At 37.7% G+C, this 24,479-nt stretch overlaps 2 protein-coding genes across 15 annotated transcripts in view; both read right to left on the reverse strand.

The window, feature by feature from the left end:
• Nucleotides 1–1,747: 1,747 nt before the first annotated feature.
• RSL24D1 (ribosomal L24 domain containing 1) lies at nucleotides 1,748–9,547 on the reverse strand. Its single transcript, XM_042804256.1, has 6 exons — nucleotides 9,412–9,547; nucleotides 7,185–7,298; nucleotides 4,773–4,845; nucleotides 3,977–4,040; nucleotides 3,414–3,499; nucleotides 1,748–2,151 (listed from the first exon to the last, which is right to left on the reverse strand). The coding sequence occupies exons 1-6, from the start codon at nucleotides 9,490–9,492 to the stop codon at nucleotides 2,078–2,080; spliced, it is 492 nt and encodes a 163-aa protein (XP_042660190.1). The 5' UTR covers nucleotides 9,493–9,547; the 3' UTR covers nucleotides 1,748–2,077.
• A 4,546-nt stretch (nucleotides 9,548–14,093) lies between these two features.
• RAB27A (RAB27A, member RAS oncogene family) overlaps nucleotides 14,094–24,479 on the reverse strand; it is a 37,064-nt gene continuing 26,678 nt past the window's right edge. For all 14 annotated transcript variants that reach the window (XM_042804176.1, XM_042804179.1, XM_042804177.1 and 11 more), the window contains 5 exons: nucleotides 23,139–23,311; nucleotides 21,338–21,423; nucleotides 20,465–20,568; nucleotides 19,579–19,702; nucleotides 14,094–16,899 (listed from right to left, as the gene is read on the reverse strand). In XM_042804176.1, coding sequence (XP_042660110.1) covers nucleotides 16,701–16,899; nucleotides 19,579–19,702; nucleotides 20,465–20,568; nucleotides 21,338–21,423; nucleotides 23,139–23,291 — 666 coding nt within the window. In that variant the 5' untranslated portion in view covers nucleotides 23,292–23,311 and the 3' untranslated portion in view covers nucleotides 14,094–16,700. The remainder of the gene's footprint in view (nucleotides 16,900–19,578; nucleotides 19,703–20,464; nucleotides 20,569–21,337; nucleotides 21,424–23,138; nucleotides 23,312–24,479) is intronic.

Below are 24,479 nucleotides of genomic sequence, written 5' to 3' on the forward strand. Positions count from 1 at the left end.
CTTACAATTATACTATTACACTGGCTGTAACGAGGCACACAGGTTAAGCAACTTGTACAACAGGCAGGATATTTCAGATATTTATGGTTGCAGTGTGCTTCCCAAATGGCTCTTCCCAGCTGCTGTACAATGACTACTTCATTTACAGACCTTCATAGGAAAGGGTTAACAATCCCACACATACACTTGTATAGAGCACATAAACAAATAAAGTATTGCAGTTCATTTAAAGATACGTGACAGAAAAACTACAGATATTATGTAATATAAATTACTTAATGCTAAAAAAACTCATATGAAGTAAAAGATTGTATATAAATACTACGTAACATCCAGTGGGATTCATCGCCTTTCTCTTCTTTGCACAGATTTACTTTGCTATTTTTGGAGAAAATTAAAACTTGGCACTCGCTGAACATCGTATCTTTAAAACTCAGTTAAAGAAAAAAACATCTGTAGTAAGATTTTTTGATAAAGTATCCCACTTCAAGGATTAAGGGCATCAAATACTATGGTAAAACAGGCCATGCAAAAAAAAAAAACCAAACAAAAACCACACTTCCCAAGCTGAGAAACTTGTATAGTCACACATAAACATACTAATTAACATTCTGTGAAGGTTTCCCTTCATTATGTCCAAGGATTATACTGTAGCATCTTAGTAATTTCATCCCATTGACAAGTTTTCTGGCCAATTTACCATATGCTTTTGAGATGTTATTCGTATTACAGTTTACACAGCAAATATTATTATTGTACATCTAAAATACTTATCAGCTCTCACCTTATCAGCAAATTTTAAATTATAGCAAAATTTTAATTTCATGAAGATATGAAGGAATTATGTATTTTTGTTACTGGTAGTTATTTTTATCTCACTAAAAGACATCAGTTTTCCAAATATCTAAACATATTTCGTAAATCAAGAGATGAAAATCTGAGTACAATGCCTGTTTATTTCATACACTCCCCATTGTCCCTTTTCCTACGTTCAAATACAACTCTTTTCTGAACTACACAAAACACATGTAGGTGTGTATGTGTGTCATGTATGAGGAAGTTTTCCAGTGCTTGATATAGCACATATTCAAGTTTTGAATAGAATTACAAATTACTATTTTTCAGGACAACTAGCGCTGACAATAAAGTAAATACTATTTTAAATGTCTTTGAAAGGCTTCTCTGATCACATTGTTGTAGATAAACTGACAGTTTGAAAAAGCAGAGCATTTATCTTGGTACTGATGACACACTGAATAAAGATAAATACCACAACAATATGCAAAATACCTATGCTTTAACACAACCTTCTTTTCTATCAAAATAATCCCGAGCGTTACGTAAAAACAGTCAAAAGTGTGATTTATTGAGCATCTCAATCAGCCTGACTGAATGTCAGATTTGAATTTCAGTGTCAGGAGGATGGCAGGTCCAACTTCAGACTGGATGCTATCACCATTACTATTTTCCAAACAGCAGTAAGTCTGTCATCACTGGTAGCTTTCCCAGGCTTAGGTGTCAACCGCAATGTAATCCTGGGGAAGCTGACTTAAAAAGGAGATAAAACAAACACTATATGTATTCCTAACTTACTGAAAAATTTTCCCAGTGACAAGAGTGAAAATAAGTCTGAACTGCACTGTACTGATGAAAAACAATACATCCTGCCTCACCTTGTAACTGTTAAGATTTATTTTTATCTGCTTCTACCACTACAAAAGAACAACAGACAAAAAGAAAGAAAAGCTCAAGGCCAACATCTTTTATTCCTTGAATTATCAGGGAAAAGTTATCCAGAAAGAAACTGTGACTTTCCAAGGAGCACACAGTATCTCAAGCAATATGCCATATTCTCCATCCTGTTGACAAGGTTTTCTCAAATTACATAATTGTAAGTACTGCCCAAACCAGTATCCATCTTATTTTTTACAAAACTAAAATTCATTCAAACTGTAAGTGACTGCTATTCATTAAAATGTATTTTTCTTCAGCTGCAAGCACAGTTCTGAATGATGTCAGGTGAGGCAGTAAGGACCTATCAACTGCTGAGTGGATATAAATAGAAAATAAAAGCACTTTAAGAATCTTCTTCCATAGCCACATCCTCTTGTAGCTTCTGCACCATTTTGTCCTCCAGCTGTTTTGGTGTGCCTTCAAAGTAAAGAAAAAATTAAATTAAACATGTCTCTCTAAACCCAAATAACTGTTCTTCTTTGAAAAATATTCTAGGTGAAACAGCCTAAATATATTGCTTACAGAGTTGTTTAGGAGTAAACCCATAAAACTTACACATATTTATTGCTCACCTCCATTGCCACCTAAAACTACTGAAGAATTGTTTTAACAGAAAAGCCTATGCTGTTTTTATGCAAAATCTAAAATGCAGTGAAACATATGTTTTCATCTAGTATGATGAACTTTGATATAGCTGGCAATACCTAGCAGAACCTTCCAAATATTATAAAAATGCCTTATTTTTAACAGATCAATCGCCTTCACACATTACTTTTTATAAAAAGATTTAAGCCCTTCTGAATGCTGTGTTGGATGGCAATAGTGTTAATTGTCAATAATACTACCAAAACCAAAAAAAGTAAATGTAGTCCTTTGAATTCAGATCTTTTTTCTTTTTCTTCCCTCAAAAAACAAGGGACAGATTAGACAAAAGTCTAAAAATATCTTCACAAGACCTTGTTTCACATATGTACAATCTTAGACTATAGTTAATGCAAACTGGAAGAAAAAAAATAGAACAGACTTCTTAGTAACATCTAGTAATATGTCATACCTACATCCACGGGGACAAAATCACTGATTATTTTTATAAAATGGTAACTAATGGAAACATTTTTAACTTCTCTCCATTAGCTGTATTTTAAAAAAATAAATCATCTCTACAATCCATTGTTATCAACATCACCTAGCACAAGCTAGTACTTGTAATACTTTAGAAACCAGAAAATTACTTGGGAGAAACAGATTTCTAAAAAAACTACTCTCACAATTAGCTAACATTCAAAGAACAGAGTTTAACTACTGTGTTTTGTATCAATCAGTGGTATAGTCTGTCAATTTCAAATTATCAATTCAAAGGGAGGCCTTAGATAAAAGTATTGATTAACATGCAGTTCATATACTGCCAGGTGTCAAGTGCAGTTTAAAAACACTCAAATAAGGAAAAGAAAGGATGAATGAAGGACTAGATAAATAAAAAGGTATGTTTGAATCAGAATGAAGATACTGCTTACACTTAGTGGCAAAAGCTATTCCCTATATTCAACAGATAAATTAATTGTAAGAAAAATGCACAGGATTATTGATCTGTAGAATCAGTCATACTAAAAAAATCAATATTCATAATAAAACTGTATACACAAGTTAAGCTAAGCAAACCAGGTAAAGCAAGTTCTTACCTGCATGTGGAGCACGAAGAAGGTGGATATTTTGTTTGACTTCTTTGATGTCTTCTGCCTTCTGCAACTCTTTGCTCTTCTTTAGTCTGGGGAGGGGGAAAATGAAACTTAATTACCTTCAAAGAAGAAATGTATGTTTTCGTTTTAGTGCATGACACATCTTTAGCTGAAAGTATGTAAACTGTGAAAAGCTAGGATTATGAGGAAATAAAGGTAAAAAGTATGTGAAAATCAACTCAAGCATATACTGGATACAAAACCAGAAAAAAGCCAGCACTTATTAACTCTTACCAGAAATTTGTTTAAATCTAAGACTCCTTATCACAAATAAGGAAGTATAACTATTATTATTGTGTCCAAAAGGTACATTTCATTGGACAGCCACTAGAGCATAGTAGTTTGGTAGAGTACTAGAACCCACTCAATCTATTTTACCCTGTCACTTGGATCACTGTATATGTACAAAGCAAATAACCATTTAAAACTTTTGATCATAATTTTTCTGGAAAGACTGTTTAATACAGATTTGCAAGAGCTCCCATATTATGAATACTTCTCCTCACCTGTTCATAATAAATCTAGCTTGGCGTTTTTTCTTTATTTCTTCCACTCTCTTCATTGCATCAACTGAAATAAAGCAGAAGTGGTTTAAAATGTGCTTACATACCTACAGTTGAAAATACATGCTATTTTCCAGAGCAACACTACCAGTATTCCGTAATACCTCTACATCAGAAGCAACTCTTCTACTATCTAGAGGAAGTTATTCCTCCTTCAAAAAGCAGGGTAGAGGAATATTCTGTGTACCGACTATGATGAATTGTATTTTCACACTAATTTATGCTCCCACTATTGTGTCCCCACATATTTTCTACAATTAACCATCACTGCAAAAGACTCTTACTCTAAATGAAATCAGATGCAAGTTACAACCTTCTCCTTTGCAGCATTCATTCATGAGATAAGTAACTTCCATACTTCCATTTTACAGCAATTGATTTATTAAATGAACAAGCGACATGAGCAGGAACAAAGAAACAACTGCATCTATATAAAAGGCTTACACTAGGAGCCTCTTACAAAGCTGGAGAACCACTAATTCAAAATAGAGGAATGCTACACCTCATTTTCTAACCAGTTTTGAAAAAAAAAAAAAATCAAGTGAAACTCCATACCTTTTCACAACTCAAACCACCTCCTCCTCCTCCACACATAAGAATTCAGTCATGATTCCAGTAATTTCAAGCACAATCACTACAAAGTGTCAATACTCTAAAAAGTCTTCTCAAAACATGTTCACATAGAGTAAAACTTTGCATCCCATATTTTTCATATTTTATTTTTTCTAAAATGACTCACCAGTCTTGTTCCACAACTCTCTCTGGTATTTCACTGGTTCATTTCTACGTTTTTCAAACTCAAATGAATTATCCTATATTGAAAAAAGCAAATATAGATTATATACAGAAGCCTATTTAGATCAGTACATTCTTACTACAGCACTCATTTATATAACTTAATATTTTACATAATATTTTTTTTCCCTTTCAGAATCTCAGTTCCTAACAACCTCTAGAGATAACTAAACTAAAAGGAAATAGAGTGAAATGTTTGACCTCAAAGTGTCATAAGCCACTGTGGTTTGTCTGAAGAAAATTATTTACCAAAACATCTCCCTCAGCTATTTACTTTTTAGCAAGACAAAAGGAACAGAGAAGACCAATGTGGAGTAGGAAACACAGAGTAGACTACAACAGGTAGAAGGCAAGACTGAAAAAAGATAGAATCAAAAGCATTTAATGCAAGTCAACTAAGTTCTACTCAACAGCCTGTAATTTTGAAAAGGTTCAAAAAAGCCCAACACTGTAAGAATACTGAAACAATATAAAATCATTTGAAATTGTGAAATATTTCAGTTTATGACTTTATGGTGTTTGGGGCAGCTAGAGATTTTTCTTTTCGTTGTTTTTTTTTCCAAGAGTTTAAGATGGAAATGCAGTTTCCTGATTTTTTTTTGCTAGGTATAGTTATGCTTTCTACCAACTTTGAGGACTCTTCCCTGTCCCAAGGTTCTTTTTTGTAGAGGTAAATCAGAGTTATTAGACCAGCTGCTAATGTTCACTTGAGCTAAACACATCTCCAGTGAAAGAAACTACACAGAATAGCAAGAAATGGCACATACACACTCACAAGCCATGCTCCATTGGCAGACAAATATGAGTTTTCACCATGGGACAGCACCAAGCAAAATACCAAAAATACAAGCTGTAGAGCACATCATATGCTAACATCTACATGCCATTCTTAAAAACAACAAAAAAAATTAGCTAAAATTAATTTTTTGCCAAGTGTAACACAGCACCACATCAATTCACTGTTTATCCTAAACTGTGTCAGCTTTTACGTATTTAGAATATACAGCATTGTTTTGTATCATGAGAACACAGCACAAACAGTGAAAAGAAGTCTCATAAGAATACAGAATGATTCCAAGTGCCATGGTCTTCTAACCTACATGCACAGAGATAAACTACAGCTGCCTCATACTGGCCGAAGGATCTTTTCACTTCCAGACATGAGGGGACAGAATGACCAACTCCTCAGTCATTCCGCATGAGAGAGTAACACAGTCCCTCAAAAACACCTTGTGCACCACCACCCAGCAAGATTATGGGTTTTGTTTTTTGTGGGGTTTTTTTTTTTGTTAATAAAAAAAATCATTTGAAATCCAGAGGAACAAGGGAATATATTTAACCTCTATCCAATGTACCTGTTTAAAGCAGCCAGAACTATCACCTTCTTACAAACTACAGTATTCCCTACTGTCACAAGCCTATTTAGACATGCTCCCCAAAGCTGGCTTCTGAAAGAATGGGTACCAAACTACAACAAAGCGGTATGTTTCTACATTAATTCTTAACGTACATAGATACATCTCAAAATGGAGCATACTGTCACTTATTTAGACATGTATAAAGGAATCTGAAATTAAGGTATTTTCAGAAAGGTAATTCAACTTAGCCAGAAACAACTTGAAAGCAAGAAATACAATTAGAGAAGATGCTAATTAATTATGGCTTCTCAGAGTCACATTAAAAAAATCAAATCACATTCTTTTCCTTGGAAGATCCACAGAAGGAATCAAATCACTACATCAAAATATTAAGTTGCTAGTCTTTTGTCAAAAAACAGGTAATTAAGTCACCATAATTCTCAAATATTTTAAGTATTTTTACCACTAAAGTAACTTTGTCTTGAAAATATTTTCAAGATCTCATATATTGTTTTTGAAACATTCCTATCAATGTAAGGACTCTTCCTACACATAGTATGTTTCAAAAGGTAACTATCTTATGTGCATGAGACTTCCTGGCATACCTGGTGAGATTATCTGATTGTGCAGAAATACAGCTACCAAATGTGTATGCACAGAGAGTAGGAGATCTATAAAAGGAAAGGAGAAAAAAAAAAAAAAAAAAAAAAGCCTTGGACTTGGGAACCACCATGTATTACTGACACAGACACCTGATACACTGGCTTCCACGCAGAAGCTGAAACAGGAAGTTGCAAGCTAAATGAAGAGCTCACTTGCAAGAAAACTGTCACATCCTCTTCCACAATCTTTCTTTTCTTAACTTACTCCATCCCTTGTGCTCATCTAATTAAATGATAATGCATTAAACTAGCTAACCTAACCTGTTTGCAACTGGAATAGGCTAGATTTCTGCCATTTTAGTGAGCTAATGTAAAGTGTGAATCAGTACAACTTACCACTGTCAATTCTTTGCCAGCTGCTTTCCGGAATGCTTTGGTCCATCTCATCTTTCTGGGGTTTCGTTTCTTTTTAAAGTTTCTATGGCATTTTGATTTGCAGAATCTAAATATCTTAAAGAAGCAGCGGGGCATAGGGAGAGAAAAAAGTTTACAGTCAAATCATGTTATGTCCTGCCCTACTGCAACTGTGATATCAAACACTGAAGTTTCTCTAACAATACTGCTCATTGAAAACAACATTCATCTTTCAAATTTAAATATTTTTAATTCAAATATAGCTATTAACAAAAAGAATTTCAAGCACTATTGGTTTTTCATCATAAAGTCATTTTCACAGCTGTCAGGAACATGCACAAATACTTACAGTTATGCTGACTATAAATAAAATATAGCAGAGTTGTGAGAATTATCATCTGCAAAAGTAAATATGAAACCAAACCTGTACTATGAATAAACAATTTTCTACACCTGTCGGCACTTTTTAAATCCAGTACCAGCCTGACAACAACAAAGAATCCTCCCACCTCTCATATAACATTTCTGAATTCAATACACATACACAGATACAAAAAAATATCTATCTTCAGGAATGCAGCTTTAAGCCTTAAAGATTATCCTGCAGCAGGAGTCCTAAGCACATTAGTTAAGTCCTGGACTGAATTCACCGAAAGCTGTTAAAGCATATGCCAAAACATTCCAACTGACCTTTCTTTCTTCCCTCTATTTTTTCACATATTCTACAGAATGCTAGCCTCATTTTAGACACCTGCTGCTGCTAGCCACTGCAGCGCTGTATGTTCATCCAAGCAACGTTTTCAGGCCCAATAAAGATGCATAAAAGAAACTTCACTATTCATACTTGAAATTTCCCTTTTATGAGTACTGAAACTGTGTAACTAATATCCAAGCTAAAGAACAACCCTCTATCCCAAACTGTTTGAAATGCAAGACATTTCCCAGTCAAAGAATATCTAGCAAGATGACAGTAAAATAAGGTGGGGGGGGAGGAAGGGGAACAACACACACACAGGATGACACATAACCATATCCCTATTTAGAGTCCTTAATTTCACCTAAATTTGCACATCACTTTGAACTATCCTGGGCTGTCCAGCAACCAGAGCAGAGATGAAACTTTACTTAAGAATACTCAAAATTACATTTGTTATTCATGAATTATTGAAAACCCTATTTTCTTTCAACCATACTCTCCTTCCCATCTAATAGTCACTTCTAAAGAAAATTAATAGAAAACATGAAACCTCTCGTAAAGGCTACCATTATATTTTTCTCTTTCATAGATCACCTGTTCACAGCTAACCTGCCACTGTGCTACTTTTTTTTTTTCAAAGCACACACCTTGCGGCCATTTTCAAGGAAATGGAACTGCATCAATTTACATCTACCTCTAAATTCCCCAAAGCTGTGACTCAGATGAGCAATACAGTTGAGCCAGCACTTGTTTAGACATCTGAGCATGGGAAGGAAGCTATCTACAGAAGCTTCGTTTCACACTGGGGTCTCCAGTGCCCTATAGGATAGTTAAGGAATACAGCAGAGGCTGAGGAACCATACACAACGTTTTACGTATAAAATTGTCACCATAATGTAAAGCCCAAAGTGCTACACACATCCAGTTATGACAGCCTCAATCGGGTAAGTCATATGAGATAACCCAGTGAGCTAACCCAGTGAACTTTAAGTAGGGTGCCACGAGAGAGACATGAACCAGCTGCTGCAGCACACAGTGCCTCTAATCGAGGCTGTTCAAAGCCTCAGAACCACCTGCTATTAACCTGAAGCCCCCACTTCTCCAAAAGCGGAAAATTTAAGGACGAAGATGTTGCATTGCTCCGCGAAGCACACAATTTCTTAGTAAAAAAAATAATTCAGCCCTCACTCAGCCTGACCGCCGCAGCAGCTGGCAGGTTACTGCATCGCTCCACGCAGCGGCCCCCACAGCGCCAACAAACCCGCGCGGCGCCCGCTCAGGCCCCCTCACGACGGCGCGCGCGGCGTGGGCAGCGACCACGCGGGCTCCAGCACGGCGGGTGGCTCCGGGGCCGCAGGTGCACAACGGGAACACACACACCCCACCCCGCCCCAGGCCCGGACCGCCGCGGGAGCGCTGGGCCAGGCCCAGCCGGGAAGGCTGCTAGGAGGAGCGGGCCCAGGCGCCGCCGCTGACGGGCACCAGCCGCGCCCTCCCCTTGCCAGGCGGTACCTTGCAGTCGTTGCGCACGAACATGACGCCGTGCCCCGGGTAGATGGGCCCCGAACAGAAGTAGCACTTCTCGATCCGCATGGCCCCCGCACGCCCCGCCGGAAGGGCGCGACCAGCTGACCGGAGGCGGAGCGGCGCCGCCCGGGAGAGCGGGCAAGGCGCCCCCTGCCGGCCGCGGGGCGCCAAAGCGCCGCGGGAGAGGGCGCAGGCGCAGACGCTCCCCGACGCCCCGCCCACCCCTCCGCGGAGAGGGGGAGTCGGTTCCCGCGGTCGTTAACGGCGGCCACTGCTAACCGGGAGCCCCGGCACAGGCACCTGGCTGGCGACAAGCAAGTGCTCGCTCCGGGTTCCCGACCCGGCCGGCCCGACGGGAGTCACAGCAGGTGGCGGGGAGACAGCCCGCAGCGAGGCAGGCGCGCAGGCAGAGATGGTAGATCATTTCACGTCGTGTCAGTGTTGAGGCAGCAGCATTCAGGGTATTGGAGAACCTGCTCCGCCGGTGGGAGGTTGGTGATGCAGCACAGGAGCCGGCGGCCAGCCCAGCCCCAGGGCCCCAAACAACTCGTGGGGCACCAAGAAGTACAACACGCCAGTGGCATCTCCCCTCACAAGCGACTCGCTGGAAAACAGCATTTCCAAGTGTATCAGGGGCTGTGGAAGCCTCTCCTCACACCCGCAGTGAGCAATGGGAGAGCAGTAGTGCTCCTGTCACATGCTATAGGCATCTAAGCAGCCTACCCTATGAAGAAGCCAGCAACCAGAAATAAAGCAATGTCCCCAAGAGTCCTGTAAAATGTGTCGCGTAAGGTCTATGTGAAAAACAAAGAGCTCCTTTTGCTGAGTGTGGTTGAAGACACCGGATAGAGCTACTCCTCTGATGCGGTCTCTGCCAGACTGAGTGGGAAATGGGAAAGACAGCTCCTGCTGGACGTAAACCTCTTTAGAGCACCATACAGGACTGACCCTTAACGTCCCCAAAACAAGCATGTTCCAGGACACATTCCCTCCCAAGGATTCTGGAATAATGTGTCATTTTTTAATTCAGGGATTTTGGTTTAGATTTGACTCTAGAGTAGCATAAGCTTTTCAAATCCATCTTAATTTCTTTGGCAGGTTTTAACCATTGTGAAATACAGGTAGGACCATGAGACTTACTATATGCCGTAGCAAAATCTCTTAATAAAAATAAAACAGATCAGTCATATATAAAATGTGGAAGAGATTATTGCTCCAAAAATTAGAAACTGGGCCACAAGGCTACCATATGAACAATGCCGAGACTATCGTTTGTGTGGAAGTTCTCATTGCTCTGCTTTCTTTGAAGTTAAAAGAAAGCTCCATTTATTGGCTGATAGGAGCCACAGTTTCTAAATCATTACATAAACAGGTTACTGGGGGGGAAAGGGTGAGAAGAGTATCTACGAAAGCACAGGCCAAGAATCACAAACATGCTACACTCACTCACTGGATATACAGATCAGCCACATGCACGCTAACTGCAATACACTATCGAGAGCATGATCTGTCCTTTGATTTGACCAGAAAAAATCCTGTTGAAAGCTGAGATACAGTCATGCTCATTAAAGTATTAAACTCAAAAAAGCAACCCATACAAAGAAAAGAAGTTGGGATGAACTATTAGACAACACTGCATCTTCAAAAGTAAGCTGCCTTTTCTCTTTCCTAAATGACCCTCCACTTCGCTGAAACATACATTTATATCTTAGTATGGAAATTAAATACAAATTAAAAGATTTTGTGATCAGCTTGTGTTTGATGCCCTCTGGCTTCTCAATATAAATGCAAAATATTGTTTTAAGTGTGAAAAATGAAGCTGAAATGGCTCAGTATTAACATAAGGATAGAGACAGTAACCCAAGGAAAGGAAGGGAGTCAGACATCGATTTTAAATCTACAGTTGATTAAACTTCAGGCAAATCACTTTCTGTTCCATTTACATATTTGTAAGATCCAAGTCTTCTACAGGGGAGTTAAATTTAAAAACAAAATTTGAAGTACTGTCTAAAACCTGTGGCTCTGCACACATTACTCTGAAGAACCTCTTACTCCTGTTCCCTCTCCTGAAGTTACCTGTTTATTGTGAAAGGACCTAAAAGCTAGGCCCTGTACCTTCCTAGATTGATTGGAATTGGACAGGGTCTCCCCTCTGTTCTTCAATCTTAGGATGACATCCCAGCTCACCATAAGTGAAATCTTCATCACCATGTAACACTTTAGCACCACAATTCCTGCTTCTCCATTTAAAAAAAATTAGTTATCTGAGTATTTGGTGAAAAATCCATGTGTTGAATTGCATGTGTCTTTGGGGCAGTTTTTGCTTTCTGGTTTCTAGAACAAAAAAGGCAGCCAGCTTGGGGGTATATTAAAAATGATGGAAGGAAGAAAAAAAATTGCTTTAGCACAGTAGAGTCACTAATCTTATCAGCACAGAACTTGTCTCCAATCCGTTTGAAAACCAGACCTCAGCCACATCCTATTGCAGGAGACAGAGGCTAGAGCATATGACTGGCAACTAGCACTCACCCCCAGCCCTAAGGAAAAACAGCTCTGAACTGACTCAGAGACAGAGAGCAAGATAGGACTGTACAGGGTATTAGTTAGTCTCATGTTGCACGCCAGGGGGAAGGCACTGTGGCTGTGACAGAAGATGGCAACCCAGCTGATAAGAGGAAATAGTAGAGATACATAAAACAAAGCAATTTTATGAGGGAAGCTATGAAGATACCAAGTTTACAGCTACAGGCAAAACCAAATAGTAAACAAGATTGCTTAGGTCTAGGGCTGCTGTGCTTTGGTGTATGCAATTGCAATCCTTCTTTTTCAGTTTGATTACTTTGAGTTTCCTACCCATGTGACTTTTTTCCCCATGAGCTGAATTTATTTCACTGAAGACAGCTTTTTCCTGGCAGAGTACTGTATTGTGAAGTCTTTTGTGGCTTCTACAGTTTAAACCCTGTGGATTACAGACTGTCACCGCCTCCAGCAGACATATGGGATGTGAGAGCACAGGGATACTACAAGCATTTACAATTGGATTTTTTTCCCCCTCCCTCTGTTTTTCATATCAAGGCACTAATCTCTTCAACTACAAGCCATTATGTTGTGGATTTTAAGTGCTTATTTCTGACCTAAAAGGCAATACAGATTGAAGATTGCTGGAACCAGAACCCAGCTTAATTATCAAAAAACCCAGGTAGTTCTACTCCATTAAGTTACTCACAGACAGAATTAGGTATCCAGCTGACAAACAGCCTCACTGGAAGAAGAGGTTTTGCAAACTGAGTGGCTCATTTGTCTGATTTTTGACAGAGATTACCACAGCAAGAACTGTTTCACCAAACAACTCAATACCTTAAACTCAGAGCAAAGTTCTGGTTTGCAAATATTTATGTACTTGTCCAAGTTTCCTAATAGAAGTAAAAGAACTGTCACATACAATTCATATAAACTGTCATATAGAGTCATATAAAAGAACTGTCAGACGTGCACTTGTAGGATCAGATTCACAGAGCATATAATCATTTTGGTTGGAAGTCACTTCTAGAGGGCATCTAAACTGAAGTCTTGCTCAGAGCAGGACAAATTAACACCAGGTGGCTCAGGGCCACATCCAGTTGAGTTTTTAGTGTCTTCAAGGATGGAGATTCCATAACCTTCCTCAGCTCCAGTTCCAATTTCTGACTAATTGTATGGTGACAATTTCTTCCTAATGTCTAATCAGAATTTTCTACACACCAACTTTTCTCTGTTGCCTCTTTACTATCCCTCTGAGATAGGTCTGGCTCCATCTTCTGTATACCCTCCCATTAGATAGTTCAAGACAGCAGAAAGGTCTCCCTTAGCTTTCTCTTCTTAAAACTAAGCAAACCCAGTTCTCCCTCCTCCTACCGCCCGTGCTCCAGCCCTCTCCTCTTTGTGGCATCTGCTGGATTCACTGCATGTCAATGTCTTTCTTCCACTGGGGTGTCCAAAACAGGACACAGAACACCAGATGCAATCTTATAATTACTGAATGTAAAGGAAGACTTACTTTCTCAACCTGCTGGCTTCATTTTACTAATGCAGCCCCAGATGCAGATGGCCTTTCTTTGCCACAAGGGCACATTTCTGGCTCCTGGCCAACCTGCTTTTGAACAGGATGCCCATCCCCTTTTCTGCAAAATGATTTTTGAGCCAGTACTACTGCATGGGGATATTCCAATCTAGATGGAATACCCAGTCATACTTGCCCTTGTTAATGAGCTTTAACTCAGCCCATTTCTCTTGCCTGTCAAGGAACCTCTGAAGAACAGCTGTGTCCTCCAGCATATCAAAACCTACCTGGTAATCTATACTGCTCTTGATGGAAGCAGCTATTCTGAAAAAATAGGCTCCATACCTTTGTAGAAGCAATAGATTTTACAAAACATATTGCTTGATTCCCTCTGCTCTGAACATGCTACATGCTCACATTCGCAGCTTTCTGAACATCTTACGAATACAGAAGTGTTGCCTCTGTTTTCTTCTATGGGTTTGAGCTCCTTCTGGCATCACCCAGGATGCATCAGGCCACCATCCAACTGGTTTGGTCAGTGCAAGAGAGGAAGATCAAGTAGTACCTAGGCCACAGATGAGAACTTAAGACACATTTGAACTAAAAAAGACACAATGCATAGGGAAAGTGCAGAAGAATACAGACTGATATTATACTGAGACAACAGGAAATGTTACAGTTCAGTTCAACAAATGCTGACAAGGTTCAGATCAGGAATGTTTCATTATTTTATATTAAAAATAAATCCTGGGACGAAGCATCATAATGGAAATCCTTTCCAGAACTTTGTTCCATTACAGATCAACATTTTCACCTGACACTGTATGGAAACAACTTCTCTTGAAATAACAGTTTCTCATCACATGAGAATTCTCCATTTATTTGTTTGGGTTTTTTTTTAAAACAGTACTAGAATAGCAAGAATAGTGTAATTCACTGTCAAGGAACATTTATCGTGATTTCTCATAAGAGTTAAAAAAGGAACAAAAGTTTTGTCACAGAATAATTCAAACAAATAAATCTTATGGCACATTTCAAAGGCTATCTGTCTTTATACACTAAATAGTTACATGTAATATGCATGAAAAAATATGACAGTTTTCGTATTTAATATCCAATATCCAATCTAAACATAAGTATTCAAAATACAGTATTTTTACACCATTTCAGCAGTCACTTAGCTCAGTAGTTGGTTGCAATAATCAATATTTTCAGGAACTAGATGGAGCTATAAGCACAAAAACTCCCATTAAAGTTAATACATGACAAAGTTCCACTGTAACCCTCTGAAAAGCAAAGAGTTACATTAAAAGAAATTTGGACACTGAAGTACACTGAAATGTACTGTGTCCTACAGTAGAGTTTGATACTCCACTGGTCAGAAACATGATGGTAACTTCAAAAGGCACTCTGAGTTAAACTACAGTAACTCTGGTCCACAAGCATTTTAGAATCTTGGTATTGTATAGCAGGAAAAAAACCCTCTATTTATTCAATATAAATTGCTTTCATCTCTGTCCTAGCCCCAGAGCAGTCAAATTATATTGCACTTTTAAAATATTGTGTGTAGGCTGTGATAAAAATCTAATATTTACATATTGTGTTTGTTAAGGAACAATGCATTACTTTGTAAAATATTTTAAGAACCAAGTTTTAACACTTATTCTTGTATTATTACTATAATCAGAAGCTACATCAAGTATATAATTTTTTTTTATTAGCTCCTATTCTAGAAACATTTTTGGTCCTTCAGAAAATGTCATGCTGCAGTTCACGTTCACAACTGGTATCAATGCTTGCCTGAAATTGCAGTAGTTAGCATATTTAATTAAATAAATACAAAATTTTAAAGAAATAATAGCTTTGGAGTTTTGTAAACAAACTGCTGTTGAAAGTCTGTAACAAGATTTGGCATGTTAAGACTTTAATTGGCAATACTTTACAGTTATACAACCTCTGCCAGGGTAGAAAAGAGTTTAGGAGGCACATCTTATAAATCAGTCTGGAAAATGACCCAAAAAATACTGATTGTTCCTTAGGTTCTATCAATAAATAAAAATGATCAAAGAGTAACATGATCCATGGAAACCAAAACTGACATTTCTGTGATCCCTAGGGGGAAAAAAAGAAGTAGCAATTCTTTTTTAAAAACAACCTAACGAAATTAACAAGCCATAAATGAATATATGATAACCAAGACATACAGGACACAAAGGTTGGCAGAATAAAATAGACATTATAGATTTATAGAAGTACTGATCTAGACAGAACTGGTATCTTAGCTGCATCTCACCAGAAAACAATCATCATTCATTTTTCAATCCAAATTTGAAAAAATATTCCAAATCGGTGTTTGCTAAAACAAGTTCAGTGCAAAGCACTAGCTCTGATGAAATTTTGCTCACATCTAGGTATGCCCTACATTCCTATTAAAACATGAGTGGTAACATAAAAGAAATATAACAGATGTACAGTTATGCCATTTACTGATAAATGTATGTATATTCATGTTCTAGAAATTCAAATGATGTCAGGAGGTCTCATAGGCTGTGTTGTATGTATTTTATATAGTACAGTTGTAGTTTACATATTCAATTTCATGACATATCCAAAGTGCTCTATGTATGAACTCCTGTGCTTCTCTGTAGTTTTTTATTCTATATAGAATAGCTTCCTTTTGGTTTTCATCACTAAAAACTGATGGTTTGAAGGAGCAAGGAAAAGCTACTCGCAGGCTTTTCTGGAAAACACAGGACTTGCTCTTTAAGAATGTTATTGATTGATGAAAAGATTAAGTGATTCTGTTCAAAACCAAGAACCATGTTGGTAAGCTTGCTGTTAGTAGAGACTAAGAGAGCTGTCACGGCACATAACCTAAATGCCTCATCCGTGCAGTTAATAGAGCCTTCAAAGGGCAACTGAAAATCCTTCAATTCAGAAGCATAACCTTTCTCACTGCCCACAGAGAGATGTTTCTAAATTTGGTAATGAAAATTCCTCTCCTCTTCCCTCCAAAGTAGAAAGTTAGAGAAATACCCAGTCCTACACCAAACTAAACCTCTGTCCCATTATTAATAAACTGCATACCTTGCAAGCAAAGGTCAATGTTGTTTGAGGAAAAACCTGAAAATTAATATAGCTCATTAAATAACTACACGATGTTATTTGCCCATAAGTTAAACAGTTAAGCCACAACTGTACTATATCATATACATGAAACTTAGTTGTAACTGAGTTAACAGCCACATTTGCCTTTTTCTTGCTCCTCATTCAGTTGTTCTGTAGAGCTGTGCCCATTGGAGCGCACTACCCCTTCTGGGATCCAGGATTTATCCACACACCGTTCCATGCGCTTCATAATGAGGTCGAGCAGAGTTTCAATGGCTTTGCTTACATTATTCCCATTAGCTGCACTGGTTTCAAAATACGGTATTCTGCAGAAGACAAAAACCACAAACTTACATCACATGGTTTATATTCATAGGAGAAAAACCAATACATGTTTACTGCCACATACTTAGAAATCACACAAACATTGTTACTGCTACTTCATAGCAGAAAGACGCTAAATGGTCAGTGCTCTGAAATGCAAAAGAAATTAATGAAATGGCTGACTCCGTAGGTAGAGCAGAAGGATAAGCTTTAATTTACATCGTGGAATCCACAATTTACAGAGGCACTGGTCAGTATGAGTTCCCAAAGTTATGCTCCAGAGGTCTGTTTTTTTCAGCTCCGTTCCCTGAAAAAAGATGCAATTACTTTATATGGCCTTGTGCGCATAAGTCTTCTCCTTAGTGATTTCTATCTACATCAGCTAGGGAGTTGTTGCAAGATAGAAAACACTAGCATGGAATGTTCCCCTGCTGGCAAGGCAGTAAAGACTCCTGATGTGGTACTCTTATCACTACAAAAGTGTTTCTTCTGTTGACACCTCAACTATAAACTCTCTTACATGAAAAAAATAAATAAATAAATAAATAAATCTCAGTGCTCAGACCACCTATGTCTTTGTTAACAAAACTTTCTAGGCACCTTGGTACTGAAAGTACACTGCTAGTTTTCGTTATTGTTGTAGATCAGGAAGTTTCAAAGGCGGGTCTGTAGGCTTCAACTGTCTGTGCTCAGTGCTCCCCACAGAGTGGTGCTACATTAGTGTTACTCCCCAAGTGACAGATATAATCACTTCATAATTTTAAGTATTTCTTAATTATCTTGCAAGATTCAATGAGTGGTCATAATATTATCTTACTGTCTTAAGTGTGTAGGTCGTCTGCAGTAATTTTCAAAATACACCACTTACCAGTACAAGGCCTTTCCACAGAAAGACAATATTCACTATCTCACACTTTTGTTACCAGAAGACTGTTTGCTGCAGCAGGATTTATCTTGCTTCCCTTCAGGACTAAATGACTACTAGCAGCTATCCTGTCTCATCTCTACAGGGCAGAGAATTTTGTAACTGCCCGTTGATTAAACATGATCTATAACTTTGACTTTTAACCCCTTATTCCTAAATTGTTATTTTCAGCCACAAAGATAAACATTTAATAAATTATTTCCAGAAGTTGCATGCAAAGAGATATCTTTCAAATCTTTAAGAAATGGACGTGTGCCATCTGCTGCTCTTTAAAAGTTTTTGTTCCTTCACAAGCAACTACCGTATGCACTTGCTGTTGTCTGTGTGACATGGACTTCAAGCATTTTCATAGGAGAAGGAAAAGGTAAGAAGGTAATACTGCACTAAACCCACTTGTCTCTAACAGACAGATTGCTTCTGATTTGCTTCCAGTGATTCTTCAAGGACAAGGAAAGCTAATTTGTGACTACGATAAGAAATAGCATGGCACAACAGGACTAGACCTGCAGAACACAGCAGTTAGCACTGAGGACCTTGTGTTCACACTATGCACGTTTTCTGGGCTTTACTTTGGACCAGCTCTAATCTCTTCCTCTGGATTTAACGCAGATTACTGGCTGGAGCACATAATCTAGTTTAGTTTTCATCTGAGAAGGAATTCAGTTCACATGATAGAAAGCTGCTCCACTACCTGAATCAAACTACAATAAATGGATCAGAATATTTGCTTCAAAAGTGCACTTTTGATGCACACTGATGCAAATGTAATCCAGAGATGAGACCCATGGAATAGTTAAGGGGGTGCAGGAGTACTACGGGATTAATTACTATCTGGTAGGAATAAAGATTTCACACAGTTCCCTTAGGGATGCATGACCTGTTCCTGTAGGGAAGGGGAAGGGCAAGGCTACCCTGTTTTCCTGCTGATCTGACTTGGTTTTCAGACTCCCTGGGAGTCTGTGAGAGTGCAGATGCCTGCAAGAAAACACAGTTGGCCTCTTTGACGCTAAGTCACTATGAATTCACCTATGGTACAGTCCTAGCAAAACTGCTTAAACAGTTGAGAGAAGATTGAATGGGGAGAGGGCAGAGAACTGGGGAACCAGGGTCTGAGGCAGAACTGCTCTTCCACGGGAACCCAGGACTCTGCAAGCAGACTCTCTGAACACTGGTGAATGGGTCTCAAGGCTCTCAAAGAAACTGAGGCCACATGTTTCCATGGCCATGCCAGAGACAACCAGGTTGTAGGCTGCCCTACAACAAACTTTAGTAAAACAACTCAGTTTGTAAATTAAGATATTATTGCTCGGTATTATTTTTGTTTTCTCAAAATCTGATGTGACACTCATCACCTCACCAAATGCTCTTTTGGATTTCACTTCATAAGAGACCTGCGTTCTCTGTGCCCCACAGAAAGCCTCAGCACAGGCAACAGCAAAGAACTAGACCCCCATCATTCATCTGCCTCTCCAGCTAAATTCTCTTTTCCAAAATGTTTGTGAAAATTTACTTTGCTTACTGCTGAGGAAAGAGGTTGATTAACCAATCTCCAGTGCAGGATTATTGCAATACTAAGTATGAACTTTTAGACAATACAGAAAACGTTAATCTCTGGCAGAAAAAAAGATATCATACCAGCCAGTTAAGCATTCTGAAATGCTTATTCTCACAATAACCTTTCAGTATACAGAAAAGGCATTACAGAAAACATTTAATTCCACTTTAAACACAGCAATAATTGGAAGAAGTTACTTACCCATATTTTTCTGCAAGTTCCTTAGCCTCTTCTTCTTTCACCATTCTTTGGTCTTCCAGATCACTCTTGTTTCCACATAATACAATGTCAGGGTTTTCACAATATGCATGCATTTGCAGCTGACCTAACAGCAACAACATGAATACGGGTCACAACTTACTGTCACACATAAAGATCACTAAGAACACTACTACTGCATTTCAGGGGACACAAATCCTTCAGGAAAATGACTCTTTGAAAGACAGAAAACAAGTATGTTCTCTGTTATTTCAGAACTTCTGCTACTGCACTGAGGAGCCAGAGAACAGGTGGACATCCACTATCATGTACCCAGTGAAAAAGCCAGGGAACAAGACAGGGGAGAAGAAGCCTGACAAAGTAAACATAGAAGGTGTGTATTTGTAGCTTGAGTTATGCTCACCAAGCATCTTCAGTGAGCTGCCAGGAAGGAATATACTTCCCTCTCCTGATGGATGATGCAGTTTGGGAACTCCTTCACCTAGATACACCAGCCTCATAACATTTGCCTTCCATTAGGTGTTGCTGACAAAGCTTCACATCAGTCAGAACAGAGTTTTGCATAGGCTTTCCACACACTTACATTACTGAGTATCACCAGAGCCAGGGATATGACGTTTTCCTGGCTTGCTTTCATATAGGTTAAGATTCAAGTTCAGTAGGCAAAGCTGAATTTCAGGCAAACACTAGAAGTCACCACTACCAGTTATTACACTTATAAATGCAACATTTACCTTCTTTTACTCAGAAAGCTGTAAAAACTAATATTTTCCATTCTATTTAGTAGTGAGACTCCATATTTACAAACACAGCCTCCTCCCTGCCCATGCAAAAAAAGAAATAAAAAAAAAGCAAAGAAATGCCATACTTATCCAGTTCCTGACATTCAGAAAGCTTTGCTCATTTGTCAGATCAAAGAGTAGAAGAAACCCCATGGCATCTCTGAAGAAAGCTGTTGTCAAGCTACGAAACCTGAACCAGCAATGTAAAATTAGTTGGCTCATCTGTCAAGTTACTTTGAAAATATAATTGCATACAGTCAGAAAACTGAGGTAATTTAAGACTGAATTAACTAGAATGAAATATTAATCATAATTGTTTTGCTGATGTAGGGACTGTGTAACAAGAACTGCTAACGTTACTATGGTCTAATCAAGGCCTAAGTAAGTCAAGGAGACATTTCACTCAAGCATGAGAGCTTTAGGCAGTCTTCTACTATAAAGCATGACTCAATCAAGATTCAGAAATTAAAATAAGAATGAAATTCAAACTTTGAGCAGAGATTTGTTCCCTATACACATCAGTTCTTGATTTTAAGACTATCAACCACAAGGATATTAGTCTTTTGATAGACAAATAGAAAATAATTCTTTGAGGTGATTTCACCTGTCTGACTTTCCCAAGACCTAAACATATTTACAGAAATTTAAGGGTTAAAAAAAAAAAAAAAAAAAAAGCTTTAAAAGCATCTATATGCATTGGCCATGAAAAAATAAACTGAGAGTTTCCAAAAGACAAAAAGCAACAATTAGAGTTTTAATGTTTTACAGGTATAAATTACAGTTGTAATTTAATGGGTATTCATAGGACACTTTCCATCACTGTCAAAGTAAGTGCACTTTTCCATCTTGAGTCATGCAATTAAAATGTAACAACCAATAAAGGGAATTCGTGTACTTGGTTTCATTTGCATCTAGCTTGATGACAACTGCTTTACTTTCTAGGTGTGGGTAGAACATACCTTTCTTGCCCAGCAGTATCCCAGAGCTGAAGGTGTATCCTCTGTCCTCTGCCACCAATGCCATCTGGCCCATTGGGTCTGTACACCTGTAAAAGACAAATTTGTAAGAATGAGTGTTAGCAGTCCAGCCTCTATAGAACACAAAATAACTGACATTTAAATTCATTAAATGTAGCAAAACTAGCATTGACCATGCAAAGATCCCAAATACAGCTCAATCTCTCTGCTTTATAAGACAAAAGTAATACAGGTTGCATTTTAATTTTTCATCCAATTGAATATTTAAAATAAGGCTAAAAGTGAAACTGTAAAAACAGTATCCAATAGGCCAGGGACTCCAAACAGATATTTAGAGTGACCATTAAGTTTCATTAGACAAGCTTAATTTTAGTATTTTGATTTTCTAATTTTTGCTATTATCTTGTATTGTGTTCAAATTAAAATATTAATTTTAAGAAAGAACAGTCATATCATGAAATGTGGCAATATATTTGTACACCTAACAGAAACTCATTAGCAAAACAGAATATACTCAAAGATAATGATATCTCTTCTTAGTTGCCAAAAGACTGCTAAAAAAGAGCTGAGGGTAGATCTTATCATATCATAGTTTAAAAAGCAGAAATTGGATTATAATAATAAAATCTGAAGAGTTTATTCAAGATGAAAATATAAATAAGGGCCTCTGTTAGCTTTGGAAGGAGCAGATAAAAATAAACTAATTTCTTGTTTAGAACGCTCCATATAGGGTCATCTTCTTTACCTTCACTGTTGTTGTACCTAATGTTACCAGAGTTATAAACATATCTTTAGAGACACATAAAATTGATGAATTTGTGGATTATATGAATCAGGTTGTGAAACTTAAATCTTATCCTGAGTTATCAAATATGCTGATAAATAAACCCACCATGTTTACTATTCCACAAAAGGAATACTAACATTCGAGAGACCATTTTCACATTTAAGATATTTACTCCCTGCATTACTGTGGTGCATGTCATACAATAAAAGTCAGTGTGCACAATGCCCATTACACCATCCAGATTTATGGACACTTGGGAAATCAGACTGCACTGATAGGCATTTAATACTTCTACATAAGAATTTAAAAAAACTTGTGCCTACTCAATTTCTCAATGCAGTAAGGACCAGCATCCAATCGGTTATGGGCTCAGGTTCATATCAAAAGTACATCTGCCTAGTTTAGTAACAATTCAGGAGTCAGGAAAAACAAACAGAACAAAACAAAACAAAAAAAAAAACACAAAACAAAACAAAAAAACACCAAATCAAAACCCACCTACCTTAGTTTTCACAATTCTTCTCTGGTAGTGGTAACTGCTTAGGAAGCCAGATCAGCTCCATGTATCATGCTATTCAATTTCATTCACATTTTAAAATCAACATTGCAGTCTTTGTTCACCAGCCATTTCAGTTCACAAACAGCAAAACCATTTTTACTACAGCCCAATCCTTAAACAGAGTTCAACAATAAAAGCCCTACCCCAGGTACTATGTGCACAATTCACAGAGTAGATACACTCATCAACACTTGCTGAGCACTAAATAAGAGGTTGCTTAGAATCAGCTCCTCTAACTTTGTGGGGAAAACACACACCAACAACAAAAATAACCAGGTAAAATGAAATCATTTCCTTGTCACAAGATTAAGTACACAGTAACTATTAATTGCACGGCTACACATAAGTATCAGCAGGTCAGATTTTTAAAAAATAGATTCTAGCCATCACCAAGACAGACACCATCTTAAACTAGCACACTGTTTGTGAAAACTCACCACTCTCTTTTCCCGAAAGTCAATGCCGACCGTTGTGATAAATTTGGAATTAAATTTGCCATCCGTATATTGGTAAAGAAGGCTGGTCTTTCCTACTCCAGAATCACCGAGTGCTAAAAATTTTATGAGGTAATCATAGTCTCCATCAGACATAGTGAGAATTCAGAAGACACCTTAAAAAGCAAAACAAAAAGGATTAGTTGGTCAACAACTCTGCCAAGGCTTCTTTTGACAAATCTTTAAAATACAAATCACTATTTGAACTACAAAACATTCAGCAGTGGGACCAGTTCAGTACTCTTTTACAGTGGTTTCACCTTAAACTCTCAATTATGCCGATTTTCAATATCAAATTCAGCTGTGCCTGAAGAAGTGCATAATTAATTTTATTACATTCCTCTTACTAGAAAAAGAAGGCAACACAATTTTAACTTCTTCAGAAAAGACTGGAAATGAAGGTCAAAGTATTCTAGACATCTGGAACATGAACTGAAGAACTGTTTTTAATCTGCATGGAACCTGGCAGAAGCTATGTAAACATAACAGCAATGTAATTCTGACCTCACATTCACTGTGACATTAACATATGCAAAAAAAAACCAATTGAGACTGTCCACTATATTTAAATAAAAATGACAATCATTTTCTACAGTAATAGCTATTTTTCAGTCTTGAAAAGATTTTTCATACGAGGAAAAAAAAAATAACCAAGCAACATTTTGTTGGGTTTTTTTGATTTGTTTTGTTTAGAGGACCAATTTTCAGTTTTTGAAGTTTTTATCATGATGCTAGTTAATCATTTAAACTAAAACTTGACCCTGAATTGCCATTAAACAACACACACATTTTCCCATGGCCTGTACACATGTAAGAAATTTCTCTCTATTCTTTTTGTGCCTTTGAAAAAATAACCATATTAGATATAGTCTGATCAAAGCGCAGTAACAGCTAGAATGTATAACAAAAAACACTGGCAAGTCTCATGTATACTAGAGAAACTGATGTAAGTGCACTAGTATTTTCCTGTTGAGTAGCTACTGAGACTCTCATCCCCCAAAACAAATAGTAGAGAGCTGCCTTATGTTGTGTTCAAAGACATGAACATGAAAAGATAAACCTAAAATAATCATTCTAAAAGCAACATAAAACTGGCATTAAATTGCCTCTTATGAATGAGAGAAATAGATATAAAAATACAAAAAATTAGATAGATGAAATAAAATGAAGAAACAATAATAAAAAAAGTAAAATTGCTGTTTCAACTATAAATAAGTATTTGTGGAACTATCTGTAGCTTAAATTAGATAAAATTATTCACTTCAGGTCAAACAGTGCAGTAGT

The sequence above is a fragment of the Tyto alba genome, unplaced genomic scaffold (genome assembly GCF_018691265.1).
Source record: "Tyto alba isolate M040663 unplaced genomic scaffold, T.alba_DEE_v4.0 Super-Scaffold_41, whole genome shotgun sequence".
In the NCBI taxonomy this organism is placed as follows: Eukaryota; Metazoa; Chordata; class Aves; order Strigiformes; family Tytonidae; genus Tyto; species Tyto alba.